The following is a 20,156-nucleotide window of genomic DNA, read 5'->3' on the forward strand; positions in this document are numbered from 1 at the left end:
AATCTGGCAGTTCAAAAATATGTAGGCAGGATGGGCCACACATGCTAGTACACATTTCATTAAGAGTCAGCAGCTGCCTGGAGGATTTTGTGGAGAAGCCTTTTGGGAAGATGCAAGTGGGAGTCTGATGAATGGAGGGGTCATGTAGACTGTTTTAGTAATAGGGAACACATTAAATTCATCAAGGGGAGTTTAAACAGGTGAAGTACAGAGTCAGGAGAGGAGACAAATGGGGGATGATGGTCCGTGAGAGGTAGAGCTGGAAAATGTTCAGGGGCCACAGAATGAAGACAACTTGCAGTATTGCAGGTATGTCCTTAGGAGCAGAGATACGGGCTCATTTTTAGATGAGGATGGCCCTTACCATTCTATTAATGATTACCTTAACTGTCTATTGCCTTAAGGTACAGATTGAACTTTAAAATGGGAGCTCCTGAGGCTAAAAGGACAATGAATCCTGAATGGTACAGGAAAAGCTTAATGATTCAGGAATGCACCACATAGAGCTGTACGGCACTAGTGTTTTGGTGCTGGAGTGAATTGGAAGTGAGGTGAGTGCCACGGGAAAATTACCTGTGCTGGCAATAAAGGTGAAGTTGTCCCCAGATTGCACCGCTGTTTGGAGGTTCAGAGTGATGCTGAAGGCCTGTCCTCTCCTCAGGATTGCTTCTGTGCTGCTGTAATCCGAGGTGTGGTGTGCAGCTTTGTTTAGTTTGGATTGCCAATTGACATTTGCTATTTTCAGGACTAGAAAGACACAAGGCAAGTTAATGAAAAACATTTCTCCTTCAAACCTGTACATCTTTTCAGCTTTTCTAATGTAGTAGTTTTATTATATTTATATAAAGGTGGAGTTATATGCTCTAAGAAAACAGAAAAATCCACTGTCATTACTAAAAATTGCAGAATAACAACTGAAAGGAACAGCTAAAATGTCTTTTCTGCAGGCATCTTTCAGAGACAGAAGAAAACATCCATTCAGAGAATTCATCTTTGATTAAAAAAAAAAATCAAAACCCTGTTGTATTTAGGTAAGACTTTGTTAAAGTTTGAAGAGACTGTTCTGTTCCACCATGTTCCTGCTCGTTTCCTGTGGGGATCTCTAGTTCCCAGGATGCTTTACAGCTGTACAGAAAGAAGTATTAGACTTGCTCTCATGAGCAAGTGCGTGCCTGATCCTGGAAACACTGTATGACAGGTGGTGAACAGAAGGCTAGTATCTTCATTGTCGAACTTGCACATTATCTTCTCATGTATCTTATATCTCCGTTAATTTACACTCTTGTTGCTTGAAGCTGGGTGTTATTTCATACACTGTTGGAAAAAGATAACCAGCAGAGGACAGATGGTAGGATTAGGAGTGGCATATCTTGAGGCAGTGCTATGGGTCGCTCTGTTGTCTCATGATATGTTGCCTGCTCTTCAAAATGGGACACTGAAGCACAGATCACAAAAGCTTTCAACCTTTCTTGTTCCTCAGGCAATTAAAACAACTACAACAAAACCCCAACAAACAAGCGAAAACAAAGGAGAAAAATACAGACCCTTCTATGAACACATGTGTTTGTGAAGTGTCCTTCCCCAGTTTGATATTCCTGAGGAATTTCGCTTGAAGGAAATTTCCTGCAGGACTAAAGCATGTTAGCCCTTTGCAGACTAATGCTGCTGTAAGCAACACTGCCATCATTTCACTGAACAGAGGTACAGGGCTTGGTTTAGCACACCTTGAATCATCTGGAATGAGGTTCATAGCTGAGGGAATCCGTAGGGTTCTGCTATAGAAATAGAGGGGTGGGATCTGAGTTTTCTGCTGTGTTTGCAGCACAGAATTATGTTTTGTGAAGTCTTGATGTAGTCATAACTGTACTAATTTTTCATCTTTTTGGAAGAAACATGAATGTGCACATGCAGTTCTGAGGCTGCAGTAAGACCTTTGAGCAAGTTGCTTTCCTGTAGTTTGTAAGGACAAACATGTTTGAGTATTTTCAGTTAAGTGAAGGCTCGTGCTTCAGATATGTCACCTGGAGAAAAAAATTCCATTGATAGGGGTGTGACATTTGAGTCATGTGAGGTAAAATGCCTAGAAAGTTTCTAGCTTGCATCATCACTTTATTTTCCTGACTTAAATATATTTAATTGAAAAGGACCTACAGAAAACAGCATTCCTAACATCAGATCCTCTAATTTAAGAATTAATTAGAACATATTTCTGAGGTGTACTTGGGCTCAGAGTTTGAAAAGAAGTTAACGTTGCAACACTTTACCGATGTATATCCTACCCCTGCGTATCCTGAATGGTGCAAGTTAAATGTCCAGGCTCTTCGGGCTGGGGACCATGTGCGTCATTAGTTGTGCAGCGATGCAGATAACTAAGAGCATTCTGCATGTCTGCAAATAAAAATGTAGCACGTATAGGATTTAATAGCAACTGAGCCATGGGTTTGGTACAAGTGGGACTCTGACATTTAGGGACCTAAACAGTGCTGCTAAGACTTTCAGAGTGGAACATCATAGGCAAAGAGAAGACATAAAACAGAGTAAGAGGGAACACCTGGAGAACTAGGAAAGGTAAAGAAGGCAGTGGGTAGTGTTGGTTAGTTCTAGAATTTACTGCATTAATAATTTGGTTTGCCTTACAAAGTCCACGGGGACAGAGGTGTTTCCAGTGAATATGTGCAGGACGTCAGCAAAAACCGGTTTACATATGGGGCAAGAGCACAATAAAGCCTGATACCAGTCTTTTGTCCATGTGTACTTCAAATTTCTCCTTGTTTTGATCTTTGCAGTTTCAATTTAAATCTTATAATTTCTTTTTCTGCTTTTAGTATCCCTCTGCTGGAAAAACATATTTTCAATAATCCTGTCAATGTACGATTGGTCAAACATCTAAAAATCTGTTGGAAGAAGTGTTTATCCTCTAATGGGTGGACATTGGGAGCATGCTCATAAACAAAGTCTGCAGAATTGGTGATCACTGTTGGAAATGCTGATCATTACGCACAGAGGGTTCTTGTTGCCTCTGACAGAAAGCTGAAGCTATAACAGAAAAAAATCCTTAGGCTAAATTGTAGATAGACTCTCTGTGTGCCTATGTATTATATGATACATCTTTCTAACTAGAGAACTTTCCGGAGAGCCTGAGAGTGAGAGCAAGTGCAGTGTAATGTATAGATACTGGGATTGCACTTCAACAAAACAGCACACAGAATAACACAGCCACTCTGTAGGGAGGTGAACACGGAGTCCAGAGGTCATCAAGTGACCTGTCTGAGGCCAGACACCAATTCCATATCAGAGAGGGATTAGACCCTGGGACTTCTATGTGGCAGTTTGATGCCCAAAGCACTAGACAACAATGTTGTTTAGGTGGCTGCAAATGCACTGTATAGAGTAGTTAATGGATATGATAGAAAAATATTTTCTTACTCTATTTTTCTATGTTACAGGAAAAAAGAATACGTTCAAGACCCATGATATATATATAAAAAAAGAAAATCAGTTCTAGTAGAATAAACTATAAATGCATTTAACCTAAAAAGGGCTAAATTGCCAAAAGAACAACTAGATGTAATTTATCATGTTTCCTCAGCAAATGTCACTCATCTGTATTGGAAGAGTGATGTCTGGAGCAATCAGGCTGTTTTTAACTTACCCCCCATAAGGTTTCTTTCTTCTTTTCCACACTTGTGCGTAGTTCAGGTTACAGATACAAAAGTGTGCAAGAACATTCTGAATCCTCTTCCACCAGCACGATTGATGAAAGGCTTAGGTCTCTTGACTTCACTACATAAGCTAGAGTTTATACAAGCTGGGTGTGACCTGTGGTTACTAGTTACTGTTTTTGTACTGATGTCTTACGTGAGCGTCTACTTATGACTGCTCTAATTGCATAATCTTGAATCTAATTATGATTATTTAAAACGCATGAATGGCTGAGGAAAGATGTTAAAGAGTATCCTGGTGTCTTAACTATTTAGAGGAAAACGTCCCAAATTGGATCTAATGAAGGAAATATGGTCTTAAGTAGACAGAAGAAACTTAATTTTGGATGGTTTGGTTTGTGTCGGTTTGGGTTTTTGGAGACTATACATAGAGAGGGCAGGTGTAGACAAATATACCTATCGTACAACGTGGATGTATGGGATGTGGAGTGTTCTAAGTAGATTTATAATATATTAGTGTTACTGTCCCTCAGTAGCATCATGACTTTGCATAACATAAACCACCTTTTTTTTTTGGCATGTCTGCCTGAAGATCTTTCACATAACTGCATATAATTCATTCTTTCTTGGAAGCACACAGAGTTATGACATTCTTATTATCTGTTCCTGACATGATTACCTATAATGTGCATTTCTTACATATGAAGCAATAAATCCCACTGAGAGGGTGTTGTCATGCAGTCACCTGTACATCAGGGATTTCTGTTAAGTACAGAGGAGTGTTTAATGGCTGCCTCTGCTTTTAATGATTTTTCTTTATAGGTCGGCGCTCATAATTCATGTACATAGTTTCTCTGTAGCTATTTGGCATGGCGTCTTGACTTGGGCCCTGGAGGAAGCTACAGAGCTGTTCTTCTGGTGTAAGCCCTGCCCACCCTAATTGCCGACAGTCTTCTCCAGTCCTGAAGCTCCCTCGTGTTTTCTCCTCCCTCCTCCTGTGTCACAACTTATCTAGAAAAATGCCCTGCCATTTGTCCCGATGGGAGGGTGCACGCTGTCCTGAACGTTCAATGGCTGTGACTGAGGAGTAAGGGGAGAGGGGGTGATCCCTTATTTTCCTCATCTCTACATTGTGTCTTTTTGTTGTTCTTTTCTGTTTTGTTTCCACATTCATATGAACATTGCTGGCAACCAAAAAGGCAACTCACCTGCAGCTTAAATGTATTTTTAAAAAAGGAATCCAAAGTTTTGTTATGGTTTCTTGTGCGGTTTTTTTTCAGTAAAAATTTGTGATCATGTCTGGATCCGTCAGACTCTGAAATATTATCACCTGTCAGACAAAAGTTGTCCGTATCGAAATCCTGATGGCTCTGTGGTTCAGAATCTTGGCCTTATTAATTCTGCTTTAAACATTTGATAAGTTGGATGACAAATCTAGATCTTCAGGCTTGGCAGAGCTGTTTGTACACCATTACTGCCCCACACCCTACTTCTGAAGCGTGGCCAGGTGGTTACTGTGCCCTGTCAGTCAGTAGCTTTCATAGCAGTCCCAGAGATGCTACGTTGCCTGCAGTAATAGAGGATCCTTAAGGCTCCTTGGAAGTGCGTTTCAGGTGAGACCTGGTACCTGGCAATGTTAGGATCGGGAACCCACAAAGCAGGCATCCGCGTGCAAACACTCAACAGAGGTGTGGAGTAGGGGCTGCCTGTGAATGAGTTACATCGGGAAGGTTTGAAGACAGATGTGTTCCTTGTCTCCAGTGACCTTGTGCTGGTGGGCAAAAAGCGTAAGTGACCTTGTGTTGCTGGACTTCGATATTAATGCAAGACTCTCCCTGTGCTTTGTGGTGCGTGGGGATGCTGTCATGTTACATAGGAATTAAGTTACTGATTTGAATATGTACATGTGTTGTCTGCTCTGTGGCAGGGCTGTGCCCACAGGCCACAGAAGCGTTGTTGTCATGGACCCCAAACATTACTTCTTCCAGCCTCTGTAGGCTTTTTTCCTCCCCATTCCCAGAGCTAGAGGTGTCACAGAATACAGAAATTAAATGAACAATGGAGGAAATGTTCTACTTTTTAATGTAAGAAGCTTGTGAAATGAAGGAAAAAGAACTTTCCTCTATCTTGTGATTTCTTGTCATATTTCCATGGAATGTATAATTCATTACAAAAGAATACAGTTAGAGGAATGGTTTTTATTTGTTGCTCGCAATTAGAACGTGGTCACAAAGAGATTGTATTAATTATCTGATGGAAAAGTCAAAACCAGGAGCTTAACAGAATGAGATTTGATAAAACAGTGAAACTATTTCTACAAGGAAAAGGCTTCATTTTTCTAGACAAGAGGACAAAAAAAAAAAAAAGAAATACAATTAGAATCTAAATAATTAAGCACTGTTAAAGCAGGAGACTTGATTCTTTTGCAATGTAAGAAGTCACCTATTTTTGTGGAAAGTTTCTTGCTGTCATTACTGTCCCTATTCAGAGGAGAATGTCTTGCCATGTCAGTGCTGAAGTAGGAGATTGATTCCGTCACATTATGCACGTGCTACTGCAATGGTTACAAATCCCTTAACATGTGAAAATTTGTCACAAGAGAAGTCTACTTGCAGCTGTAAGGGCCCAGACTTGCGAGGTGTGAATTCAAAATAAATTTTTGATCTCTCCCTCGGCCCCAGTCGTGCCAGACTGAAAAAAAAATTAGAAGTCAGTTAATTCAGGCTTGCATTGTCTTTCCCTGAGATTCCCAAGAAGCAGAACTGCATGATAGCTAGGGCACCAACAGTTACTTGAGACCCAGCCTTGGTTTTTGAGAATTACTTAGGATCTGAGGCTTTGTGTAGACTAAGAAATGAGAAAAGATAGTACCGTCTTCATTTACTCTTGAATAGACAGATGGAAATGAGAAGTGCTACATCATGCCTCCGTGTTAGGGCTGGGTACAAGTTTGGATAGTCAACACAAACTCAGAATAGGAAAACTCTGATGTCAAAGGTCAACACTCTGTCCAATGCCTGCTGGTTCATATCCATTTTGGCAATAGTATGGTTTTTCTAATGGCTGGGGTGCCTTGTTTTGTGTCTCCTTTTGGCCTAAATTGCCCTAAATTAGTCTTTCACTGGAATAATGTTTTCCATATTTTTATGGATTATTATGTCTAAATATTACCAGAGCCATAGCAAGTCAGGCTGTTTTATAATAAAACAAGCTTTAGGAAATACGAACTACTCAACACTGAGTTAATCCAAAAAGCAGCAGAGTCCAGAGGAAAAGAAAAAAGTGATAGAATATTTTGCTCTTATGTTTTGAAAAGGCATGATCTTCTACTTCAAAGGAGAACAGAGCAACTTCTTGTTTGGACTGAAACGAGGGGAGCTATGGCAGTGTCTTATTTGCTTTAACTCAGGCTTACTTTTGTAGCTGTAGAAGAAATATCAGAGAGACAAAAGAATTGGACATGCCTATTTGCTGTCCCAGGAAGGAAGAATGTTAGCAGTTTTTAGTTGTTAAAGAAGTTCCTATGTGGAAAAAATAATACAAGATTGAGAAATCTTAATATCTCAATACGTTTGGTGGCATTTTTACTTTCATAAATAGAAAATATGAAGAAGACAATTCAACCATGAATATTTCTTGTTGAGAAACTAGTCATGCTATTAGTCATGTTAGAAGAACTGAGTAAATGTTACAGCTTTCACTTACTGTATCTTGACCTGTTGATTCATCAAAGTCACTAGTAGTACACAGTGGTTCACAGGTTCAGGGAGGGGATTGGCATATGAGATCTCTAGAGTAACAGCTTTGTTCACTACAACCCGACGAGGAATCTAAATGGCAAAGACACGTTTCTGATCATTCACTGTTTTACACTTTTCTGGAGTCAGACTTGAGTCGAACTGTAAGCAGAACATCTCCCATATTTGAGGATGAAAAAGATACTGGTAGGAGCAGCGACATTTAACTGACAGTTGGTACGCCTTTCCTATACTTGAAGCTGGATTTGGATTATCTAAATAGTACTGTCAGGATCTATTGCTTGAATGGACAAAAGATGTGCAATATTTTATGCACAATTTCAGAGAAATAGATCCCTGACTATACAGACACATCTCATTAAACTTGTCTGATCTTTTATTTGCTGAGTGCCTTTTTTTGGCATATTGTTGATTAGGATTAAAGTGTTAAAACAATATAAACCAGCCCTCACATAGATTAGAATTAAGGGTTTCAGTCTGGTTTTTGGGAGTAGGCAAAGTTGTTTAAAGGCAACACAAGCACTCGCCAATAACTAGAATACAGATGAAATGAAAACAAGTTCTGCAAACATGAAAGCAGTGGCATGCGACTGAGAAAGAAAGAAGGTGACAGAGCTGTTCTGAATAACGGGGCAGATTCCGGCAAAGATTTAAAACTGGTCTCTCGCATGCTTACTTTCTCAATTCAAGCAGGCAGAATTTTAGAGCAACATCTGAAACTGCAGCCTAAATTAATGTCTTTACCCCCTCATCTTAAGATCTTATCTTAAGATCTAAGCTCCAGAAAGACTCTTTAGTTCTTTGTGTCTGTTCAGGTCATCAGGGAGAGAATTGTTTACCTTAATGATAATGTTTGTGTCCTCTAAAATGATTGTCTTCTCCACCAGCAACTTCACCCCATGCATGTGCATGACTTCACACAAAGCAGTAACTTGGATCCTTTTGTCAGTAGTCAGATATTTTCCATAAGAAGAATAAGGGATCTTCAAGCGGATATGTTTCCCTGGAATTCAGACATATATTTAGGAACCATTACATTCTCAAAGAATGCTAAAGGAAAGAGAGTTATTGTGACAGGTTTTGAAATTATTGAAGAGAACATTAGATAAAACAGCTGGAGTCTGTTTATATTTCTTCCTTGTGAGACTGGTTATGCATTTCCCTCTTCTGGTGATCCTGTTCTACTTTAACTCATTTGACCCTTAGAGTTTTGAATGGATGATTTTGGCCTGAAACTGAGGGATCTGCTCATCTTGCATTTCACTGGATTCCTGTCCCTTTGTACTTCTTATAATTAGAGGTGAATTAGAGGTGTAACCATTTTTATCTATTCCCTCCTTATATCCTACTTGTTTTACTTCAGTCAAGAAGAAAGTTTGGGTCAAGTTTCACAGAGAATCTTTTCAAGTGACCTGGTCAGCTGCTTATTGTAGTCCTACAACTTTTCTGCTGTGTATGGAAGAAAGGGTTATCTTTGTAGCCCCTGGGGATGAATATATCTCTATAACAGTTTTAATAGCCTTGACTCTTCAAAAGAGAGACGGAGAGTTTTGCTATAACTTTTAACCTTTGTCCTGGTTAATTTCTATTAAAGTGTCGCCTGTGGAGTATCAGAAAGCATACATCAGACTTTTTTTATTTCTGAAAAGAGTAAAATGGGTTTCTATACATGTAATAATCACCACAGACAGACAGACACATGTGCACATGTATATACACACGCACATATACTCACACAGACACAGACACACACACATGCACAGTGTTGCTTCTGGACCTATAATATAAATGTAGCCTTCTATATAACATTTCATGAGACATTCAGTTCCTGGTTGAACTAGTAAAAGTTTTCAGAGGAAAAAGAAATTTTATAAAATACAGTCTTAAACAATGCTATTAAGAGATGGACCAAGTAGCTGCACTACAAGGCTGATATAAATATGACACTGATGATTTTTCCTTCCAGTTGCTTTCATGTGACTAAGAGGAGGGCTATATTAGCTCCTTAGGGACATTAAGAGTTACCTTTTTTAGAACCAAGATCCACAGAAGTGGTTGCCTTCAGGACCTCTGTCACTGCTCTCCTTGTGTACAGGACGGTTGACGCACTGAAGTCCACCTTCACGGTCTTGTGGTCAGAAGACAGGTTATTGAGACTTAAGATTAGGGTAATGTCTTTGCCAAACACTGGAGGTTCAGCCAGCTTGAATTTCCCAGAGATCCCAGGGTTTCTAATTGTCTCTGAAGGTCTTTCATGTGGAGATTCTGTGTGTCCTTCTGTGGTGTTTGATCCAAATAACTTGGCCAAGGCCTTTTTATAAACTCGTCTTTCCTCAGAAGAACCTGATTGAAGGAGAAAACCAAATAAAATTCATAGTTTTGTTGCCATTTCACCTTCTCTGTGTAAAGGCTTTCAGAATGATACAGGGTGTCAGCTCTGCATCACCCAGAAATGTGCAATACCTGGAAGTTCCCCATTTTTTTTTATTAGGCCTCTGTTCAGGTTTTTCACAGGAAAGTAATGAACACACTGTAATAAGTCACTAAAAAGAAATATGCTGCATTTGTATTTGTTTAGGATGCCAGATTTCTTTTTCTTTGGTCAGAACATGCAGTGTGATAAGTGTTACATTGTTAATCTGATGATAACCAGCCTCTGTATTAAATATGGTTGCACTAAAATCTTGAGGAGTAAAGTATTGAAATATGGCCACTGATTCTGAATGGCAAACTTTTAAAAATGTTAAATACATCTTCCTCTTTTTTTTTGAGACTTTGAGCCACAAACATTAAGCAAACTGTTATATGAAATCTGTAACCCTAAATTTTAAAAAGATGGAAAGACATAGGTGCAAAGTTTTTGAGGGAAGACAAAAATATTCCTGCAAACATATGGCCATGCAGTTCTTAACTTTTGCTGCTTTGTTTTCCTAAATACAGATGAATGGCACTTAGTCCCGTTAACGTTTCCTAGTAGTTTTGTTTCCAGAATCCAATAATGTGGAGACTGAGTCCACCGGGAGTGCAAACACATAACAACCGACTGGCTGGATGTCAGCCCGGGAGCACAATAGATCCTAACTTGGTGAGTTTATACAGTCAGAGAGGGAGATTGAGTGAGTGACTCCTCTTGGGAGCAGAATTTATTTGCTGAGAGAGACTGAGCATGACATTGTAGGGGAGACGGATGTCTAGTGTTAGAGCACTGGAGTTTAAGATTTTGGATTAGCGGTTTGATTGTTGCCCCACTCCCTCTGCCAGATATGCTGGAAAACTAGTACTTATTAATCTGCTACTTGCCATACTACAGACCTCTGCACAGTTTGTGATACATGATGGACTTGGTTTTAAGACTTTTTGGTATGACAGCTTGAGAGTTTGTCTGCCTTGGGTAGTAAAATGTGTTTTCTAGCCCTGTTTTGTGTATATATTACTTCTTGTACTTCTGTCTAAGGGACTAAAGTATATTTTGTATTGTGTCTTAAAAATGAAACTACTAAATACACAAAACCAGAAATATAATACTCATATTAAGAAAGTAGTCTGAGAACACTGGCAGAAATATTTTCTGAAGGAAGGGGAGAGATGCTCAAACAAACCAGGTTACCCGTCCTTGTTCTACCTGGAAGAACTACCCTGCTAGCTCTTCCTAGCACCAATAACTCAGTAGGAGATAATTGTGATAACAAGGAGATAATTTGTGAAAATTCCTTTACCTTCTGGATATTTGTAATTACAGGTGATATCCACACGGGAATTGCTGCCCACAGCTTTGGTGCTGATAAATCTGCCAATTATTTCAGTATCACAATAAACTCTTTTCTTTGTTCCATCATTGTATACAATCCATCTGTTGCAATCGGCATTCACCTCCGTATACACAAATAAGGTGTCATAATCCAAGTGTATATCACCTTCTTTGATGGCTATGACGGATGCAGGGCCACACTGAAATAATCCTAAAATATGAAAAAAAGATGTCAAACTATTAGTTGTGCTCACCTGGGAGAAAGAATGTTAAGTCATGCTAAGAACTCCTACTGTTACCTTTGCTTTGTTCTTGTGGAGTCGCATCTAAAACCTGCCATCCATTGTATGACGTTCCCAGGTCTGGGCGAATGAACCAGCTTTCGTTCCAGACGTGATAATCCCTGGAGACAAAGAACAATGTCTAAAAAGCATAGTAACATAGAGTCATACAAGCTTCCAATTTGAAAGGAGTAAGGAATTTTGTTTTTAAAGATTCTCCAAGATGTGACACAAGCTGTCTAGTTATAGCGACTCACTACCTCTTTCAAAGGGTAGATTTACTGCATTCTTTTCAGCTGTAGACCTCAGGATGGGGAGGGAGAGAATATAGATGTCAGCAGCTTGCTTTGGGAGCAATATGAACTATAAGTGAAAGACTTAAGCCTTGGATATAGGCAACACTTGGTGATTGGGTTCAGTAATCTTCAAATGTGGGAAATGCTTCATTTAAAAGAAACTTAAAATAGCTATACTGGGTCATATAAAATGCTTATAGGGGCCAATAGTCCATCTATAGTAGTGTGCAGCAGCAAACGTTTGGAAAAGAGGTAAGACCAGCACGTGAATAGAAAATATCCCGATATGCTTTACGATTTCTTGCAGTCAGAGAATTAGGGACTTTCTGAATTAGTCATTACATTGAAGCCTCTGCGTTTAATGGTCATTAGTCATCTTATTCTCCATGAATCTTTTTTGCCCTGTTTAAAAACTCTTTATAGCTTTGTTTTCAACAGCATCCAATGAGTTCTACAAACTCTGAAAGGAAAGGATAGCACAAAAGATTGGTAAAATGTAAATCACAGGAGGACCCAGAAAAGAAGATTTGTTGGCTGAATTTTCTTCAGAAGCGAATACTTTTAAAGAAGTGAAGAGGTGAAAGACTTCCCAGGATACTTCAACGACGTACACTCAGTGAAAGGAAGCAGACTAAAGATGATACTTTTTGCAAAAAGTAGCGTGCACAGAGGCTTTCAGCTATGTGATATAACCTTGGGCCTGGGTAGTTTACTTTCTGAAAAGTGAAGTGGCTGCAAAGTAAAGATTTTAAAACTGCAGCACAACTAAATTTACTCAAATTTTGGGGTTTGACTGATGATCGTGAGTCACTTTCAGTTTACAGCACTGAACTACAATAACCAATAACCAATAACCACGTCTGGAGGGTGTTGGGACTGTTCTCCTTTTCAGCTCCCACACAGGGAAGATCTAGCTAAAGGAGTGCTGAAAAACTTCTTGGGGAGACTCCCATCTACTTGGGGAGCATGACAGGCCAAGCTGAGAAACACAGGCTTTGGATGTATGATGAGAGAAAATTATGAGAGCAGTAAACCAGTAAGAGCATGGAAGGTACAGAGCTGCATTACCAGGAACAGACTGGTTAGGTGTCAATAATTAAAAAAGCCTTGGGAACTGGTACATTGTCAATGGAAACATGATTTTTAAAGAAAGTTGCAACTTGTTTGAGGTCAGGGACTGCAAAAATCAGGCTGGTTAGTTGTTTGATGTAACTGTTACTTCAAAACCATGAAGTATGTTTTTCTTTCCAAATGGATATCTAGTGTATTAATTTAGATATTTGTATTAAATTTTTTCCACTCAGTTGCTTTTGCACTAGTAGTGTTCATGATTTTAAGTCTCATAAATCCTCTAATTATTGGTGAGATGCAAAAAATTATATTTACCATGTGGAATCCTTGCTGATGTTAAGACTCTTTCCAGAGCTGTCATAGTACTTATCAATACTCAGGTTTCTATCCACATCATGGGCAGAGTTAAAATTTGAAACCAAACGAGTTGGAATCCCCAAGCACCTCAGAACTGAAATATATTAAAAAACAAACAAACAAACAAAAAACCAAAAAAACCCAAACACAAACAAAAACCACACACCGCTTTCAATGATTACAAATATATGAGAAACAGTTAAATGTCTACATATTTTGTGATTCTTCAGCATTTGCAATTTTCAGAGCACTTTTTTGCTTGTAAAATTAATTGCTTTGTAGTTTTGATAAAACTAGAGGTCACAAATGCCTCTATTTCACCACAGTCGTCTATTCTTTAAGCTTACCTGTACACATCACACCTGCAAAAACCCAGCACTGGCCGTACTGAACAGGCTTGTAGTTGTCCTGACGCCATTTCTGGAGGATTACCACACTGCCATCCCATCTGGATGGATTCTCATGTGAATGGAAACTTCCTTGCCACTTTCCCAGGAGAACTCCATTATCATTATCATTTCCATTGATCTAAAAATAGGCCAATGGACACAATGCACAAAATCAATTGTGTGTAATGCACCATATCTAGTTAATTATATTGCTGAAGGTGCAGGTGGCTGAGTCTCAGTGCTATAACTAATGCTTTCTGCTTAAGCATGTGCAATTAAGATTAAGTTAGCTATTTCTTACCATAGAACTGATTACTCTGCCCACATATTTAGGATCTCCTCTTCGGGATACATCAATGGCTGAGTTCTGACGATAGTACAGGCTCAGATCAAGCATGGTAAGACAGATGTTTAGAAGGTCATCTTGAAACTGTGATCAGAGAGATAAATTTTTAAGACAATGGATAGTTTCACAAACACATTTAGAGAAGGTTCTACTGCAGTTCCTCCTTTGTAAGATATTCCAGCCCAAAAGTGATAGGCACAGTGAGGCACAAAGACAGTAGTATGCAGTTCCCACTGCAATATTGGCTAAAGACAGGGCTAACTAAATAAAGCAAAAATCTGGCAGGATGCCTTCTGCCATCAGAAGAGACGACTGCAGCAAAACTAAAACTGCCAAGCTTATTCTGACTACAGTTATTAGATTCTCTTGAATTATATCCCTGGAAACATTCAAGGTCAGGTTAGATGGGGCAACCTGATCTAGTTGATAGCCCTGCTCATCGCAGCGAGGTCAGACTAAATGATCTTTAAAGGTCCCTTCCAACCCAAACCATTCCATGCTTCTGTGTCAATGTCAGTCCACACTTGTACCATGAGCATCAAGTACATGTAGAAGTCAGTCCTAGCTGGAGTGCTGTGCTAAGCCATCTCTCACACCGAAGTCCTATTAGGCACACAGTGAGCAAACCACAAGTAAGGCTATCCAGGTTTGTTCAGTTTTCATATATAGAGACATGCCTACCAGAGAGGCAAATAATGGTAAAACAAAATGCTATTGGAGACAGAATAAGAGCCCAAATGAATTCTTTATGGCTTACTTGGCCATAGTACCATCCTCTTGCTTCAATGTACTTTGCGTTGCCCACAAAGATTATTCCATTTTCATTCAGAACATATTCTTGTCTCTCGTTTTCATCAGCCATGTAGACGTTATCACCTGCAAGCCAAGTTGGACATGCTTTTACACTTAAAGCTGAGAATACTAGCAACCTTTCAAAAACATTTGTATCTTGATTTAGCAGGGAGAAAACTATTTGGAAGATGCATTGTTATAGCTCCTTGAACATGTACAGTTCAGAGAAAATGCCTGCTATTGTATATAGCCTGGGGCAAGGGGAATCCATGTTATATAACTTTAACTTTTTTCTTTATCTTTATGGTTCAGTACATCTGCTTTTCTAAGGTCAAATGTTGTAATCATAAATTTTTGTTTAGGCGCTTCTTGTCTTGAAGCCTTTCTGACTCCCCCAAAGCAATAAGTTTTAGTCACAACAGTTCTAACTCTATCAGTAACCTTTCTGTATTATCTAAATGTCTCCTAGCTGTACGTTGTATTTTTGTGAGGAAGATAGAGGAAAGTACAGGCTAGCTCACTGGATTTTTCTGCCTTCTCACAGTAGTTAGACATAGAATAGACATTTGAAAAGAATCACACAGATGACATTTTCCTCTATTTTCCACTGGTGTTCGTCTTGTTTTAAGATTCCTAAACGAAGACCTCTACTTGCCTGATCCAAAGTGCTATCAGGAATGTTATTAGGATAGCCTGCTCAACAATTCACTTTGATTTCACTGTTGCGCATTGGTTTCCCTTGTCTATGGCACAGCAGATAGCTGCTGTGTAAGCACTGGCTTCCTAAAGATGTTTAGGTCGTTTTGCTCACTCTTTAGGTAGCAATATCTACTTAGCTCTGTGTTTAATTTTATAATGTTTAAAATTATTTTCTGAAAGCTTCAGGATTTCAGGAAATACATATAAAAATCAGCTTTTCTATTTTATTGAGTCAACTTTACCTTCCTATAGGAACTTCCCATCCTTCCCTTCCTGCAGATAAAAAGGTTGTGTAATTTATTTTGCAAATTATATCACATGATATAAGTCTATTTTTGTGGTGGCTGTCCACACTTTATTTTTTTTTTAATACTATAATCATTGTTGATTCCCAAGCTTTTGGGCCAGCATAGGCCTAGGGAACTGTGAGCAGTTCCAGGTGCCGCACTTCAAGGTGTGGACCGGTTGGAAAGAGTGAGAGGATCGCGGAAAATGCTCAGCAATCCTGCAAATACAACTTATGAAGAAAATGTAACTTATGAATTAACTCAGAATTATTTAAGGTAGAAAAAAAAATCTGGGTGAGGAATGGGCAAGCATGACAATCAATTCCAGAAATTCTTGTGAAGAGGATGGGGCGGGGAAGGAAATCTGTTCTTGGTGTCTATTGTATATAGGATGAGTAGTTATATGCTGAAATCAAAGCAAAAAAATGTGCTTAGTTAATAGGAAAAAATCTAATGGAAAGGCTAGTGTTTTATTGGAGTGACTTGCCAGGGGAGGTACTGGAGCTTCCCTAATGGCTGATCATTAAGAAGGAATTCAAGATGTCAGGAATGACGTAAGTGCTAAACTGAACCTGCTTTAGAGCATGGTGTGGGACTAGGTAACTAATTTATGAGGTTATGATTCTGAGCAATCTAAATATCCTATAATCACTTGAAGAACATCATTTTTTGAAGGTCCATGCTCTCAATTATAATGTTCTAGATCCAGTCCTCTGAATAAGTATACCTAGACTTTTTAAATAATAATGCTATTCCTACCACTAACTCAGAGCAAAATTAACATTAGTTTAAAAGGAGGAAAAAAAACCCACAACACACCACAACAAATCTCTTCCTTCCCAGTATGACTAAATAGTAACAACCCCTTCTTCTGTTACTGTCAGCACACAAGGAGAAAAAAACGCCATCAGCCACGATAGTCCTCTTTTTTCACAGTTATAGAAAGACAGACCACTATAGACCTAATCCTTTATTAAGTTAATTTCTTTTAATACAGAAATACAAAAGTTATTATATATTCTGTCCTTCAAGTTTAGCCTGGCATAGTGAGAAACAAGCAGGATGTAAATTTCTGTTGACAGTTTTTAATTAATATGTAAGTACACTTTCTAACATAGGTATACTTCTAGTAATTTCTTCATATAACCTTTGCCACAGAAACACGTGGCAAGGGTCAGCCATCTAGGGAAAAAGATGCATTCTACAAAACTTTCAAACATACAAATCCTTTTATCTCCTAAAGCTTTACAATTGATACGCTCACCTGTGAGCTATAGATAAGCAGATCATTCATTTAGTTCCTGATTAGCACTCTCTATTCTAGTAGTTAACTGTACATTCCTTTAATGCCATTAGGACATAATGCATCATTACCAGAGGCTGGCTTGCAAGTATCTTAGATTTCTCTTTAAATGTCCTTAAGAGACATCATTGATGTTAAAGTATCAGTTTTGTTTTATCCACAAGTTTGAAACAAATATGTTAGTGAATTAATAAGCTTATTGGTTTGTTACCATTACGGCAAGATAGGTATTTTCTGTGTCCAAATTCAGATTTGGACACAGAATTTGGACACGGAATATTATTTCAGATATATGACCTGTGAAACTAATTATTTTCAACTTGCTAAACTAGAAGTTTTCTTTTGTCCAAAAGGCTTTCCATGTGTTCAGTTATCCTAGTAACCCTTCACTGAACATGTTCTAATTCACAATTCCTGTTCAGGAAAGATTAACTGAAAGACAATTCCAAATGAGATCTTGTCACCTTGTACAATGGCATTAATATCTAAACCCTAGTAACTGTTTCCTCCTATACCGTTTAAGATTGCATTTGCCTTTTTCAGGGCCATTCCACTTCAGTTCTCATTCTTTGACTAACAAGTATTTTCACATTCTTCATGATTTCTAGCTGGTAAGTCTGCCATTGAAATTATCGTTACTTCTCCCTAAACGTATGATCTTTTATTTTGTATTATTATATCTTATCCCTTCTTAACCACTCCAGTCTCTAAGGTCAGACAGTTATTTCTGTGTGGTATCCCAGCCCATCTGTGTATGGACAATGCTGCTTAATGTCAGCATATCAAAGTCAGTAATAAACCATTTGATCGGAGCTGTTTTTTCAGATGACACTTAAGGATCCACTAGTAGTTTTTCTCCAACCCAGTGCTTTTCCTTTCATCTCTAGTCCTGACTGTTTCCTTGTAAGTAGTTCTTTACTGATATTACAGTTTATGAATTAATTCCTGTCTTTTCCAGCTTAATGAATACCCTCCCATGTGGAACCACATCTACAGACCAGATCTGCCGATTATCCTTTGCTGAGAAAATAAATTATCTGTTTCCCTTCTGCAATGACACTACAGCGGTAATGTACCCTGAAACTGAATCTGTTCCTGTTTGTCAGGATCAGGGAGCTAGTCCACTCTGCAGAAGCTTATTCAGCAGCATCCTGCTTTAAGGATAGTCCCTTTTGTTTGGCAGTGGTCGTTACATCGTGTGACAAATCTGGAGGGCTCTTTTGCAAAATCATTAGTTTTGAACTGGAATGGTGCAGCTTAATTTTTCTCAGTTTTCATCTGAGAACAATTTTTCTGGTCTTGTGAGTACCACTGCTACTCCGGTGTTCCAGTTCAGGAGCTGTCAAATATTGCAGTCCCTGCAGTGTGGTTTCCATCAATTAGAAGTTACGCCACAAGTGATCTCTCAGGGGGTTCTGGGAAGGTTTTCCCCTCAGGACTGTCTATGCAGAGACAGTCTGAGTTTCCTGAACATACTCCTATAATTATTCCTGTCTTCCAAGACATGCTGAGTTAATTAGCAGCTTTTTTTCATCTTGGTTCTTGATATATTTGTTAGTGGCCCTTGACTAACATACGGTCACAGAAGAAAATAGTGGATGGTTGTGGTTACTTTTCTATTCTTTTATAAGCTGTTTAGGCACTTGGCTGGCTAAGAGCGCCCTTAACTCTAGAGTGGCATATTTTAAGGCTAATCTAGGTTTCTAGACTATTCCATATTTGCAAAATCTGAGTTTAGGGATTTGCATTTCTTCTGCAACAGGCTGAGGCTGCAGAAGTAAAAAATGGAGCAGCAAGAGATGTCCCTTTTCAACCCATGATGAAAGCCCTCTATCAGCTTTTATCAAGTTAGTTGAGCTATTGTCTTTGCAGTTAATATCTACAAGAGCAGCCTTGCTTTGATTTAGGTGGAAGCCAAGGCTGCTACTGTATGCTTGCTTCAAGTTCTGAGACGTACATGCACTTATGAAAGTTTGTCTGCCCTCGTCTGCAGAAAAAGTGATCTGCTCAGTCCTGAAGAAAGAGTCTGTGATATCACCCCATACAGCACATGTCATTAGGATTGCTGCTGCTGGTGACCCAAAGAGAAACAGCATGAGGGAGCAAGCTCCCTTTAGCTATGAAAGCAAATAGGTCGATTATGTTCAAGAGCAGAGGCATCGGTACCTACCTGGGCACCAAGGGTTGAAGAGTAACACAAACTGCCCCAGGTATCTGGAGAAGATCTTGTTCCCTGAGGTTACCTGGAGGGTGAGATTGTATCGTCCAATGACAGCATCGGCTGGGCTGGATATTGTAAAGTTCATATAGCCGGACTCACTGGGTGCTTGGGCAGCAGTCCAACCACTTGCCCCCACCTCAGAGAGGTTAAATACAGCCTTTGTACGGTGAGATTCTGAGGGGGCTGGTCCTGCCAGAAAGAAGGGGTAATTGGTTTCCATTCCAGAGTGTGGTTACAATATTAACCTCACACTTGAAATAAGCACTTTAAGGGGGGAAAAACATTAAAAATACATGAAAAGAAACCCACATCTTTAAATAGAATTAGGGGAGAACTACAAGGGATAAAGATTACTGTTCTGTGAGAACATGGATTAAGCTAAGGGAGCGTTACCTATTTCAGTGACAAATGCTAGCTTCTCCCCAGTCTGCCTTGGTCTGTTGAAGTACAGGGTAATAGTGAAGGCTTGTCCTCGCCTCACAGTCAACTCAGTGTTGGCATATCTGTCAGTATGGTGCGCGCCTGCGTTTACTGATGGCTGCCAGCTGATATGTGTTGGTGTCAGATCTGTAAAACAGAAGACAAGCTATGAAGAAGCAGCCGGCATGGAAAGAAGTAATTTGCTGGTAAGTGGCATGATGAGGTTGCTAAGAGCAGTTATCTTTTACTGGAGGAAGGACAACTAAAAAGCAGATGCTCCATTAAATTGATTAAGTCTAGTGGTCAATAATAGGAATTTTTTGCTTGGGTTTTGTTACAGGGCTGTCATACACCAAGGACTTATATACTTCCTATACAGTGCTGGGTGCTCTTTCATCATTGGACTTAGAAAAATATTTACAGGAGCAAATCAGTGTCATGTCATTGTCAGGACCAAATAAAGTGGCCTGTAGCCCCTCTACATTTTCAACATATATATTTTTAGGATCCCAGAAATGGCTATTAG

General features: G+C 39.2%; 1 protein-coding gene and 1 long non-coding RNA gene across 2 annotated transcripts in view; one reads left to right on the forward strand and one right to left on the reverse strand.

Moving 5' to 3' along the window:
• Nucleotides 1-20,156, forward strand: part of LOC135315737 (uncharacterized) — a 138,858-nt gene that overhangs the window by 28,920 nt on the left and 89,782 nt on the right. The gene's annotated exons all lie outside the window — the stretch shown is intronic.
• Nucleotides 6,063-19,847, reverse strand: LOC104053520 (protein-glutamine gamma-glutamyltransferase 6). Its single transcript, XM_009514967.2, is given in 12 exon segments — nucleotides 6,063-6,353; nucleotides 7,368-7,492; nucleotides 8,260-8,423; nucleotides 9,446-9,763; nucleotides 11,137-11,379; nucleotides 11,468-11,571; nucleotides 13,132-13,267; nucleotides 13,521-13,701; nucleotides 13,864-13,992; nucleotides 14,666-14,784; nucleotides 19,160-19,399; nucleotides 19,604-19,847. Coding segments are annotated over 12 exon segments (2,154 nt in total). The 3' UTR covers nucleotides 6,063-6,202.

Source organism: Phalacrocorax carbo, chromosome 14 (assembly GCF_963921805.1).
Source record: "Phalacrocorax carbo chromosome 14, bPhaCar2.1, whole genome shotgun sequence".
Classification (NCBI taxonomy): Eukaryota; Metazoa; Chordata; class Aves; order Suliformes; family Phalacrocoracidae; genus Phalacrocorax; species Phalacrocorax carbo.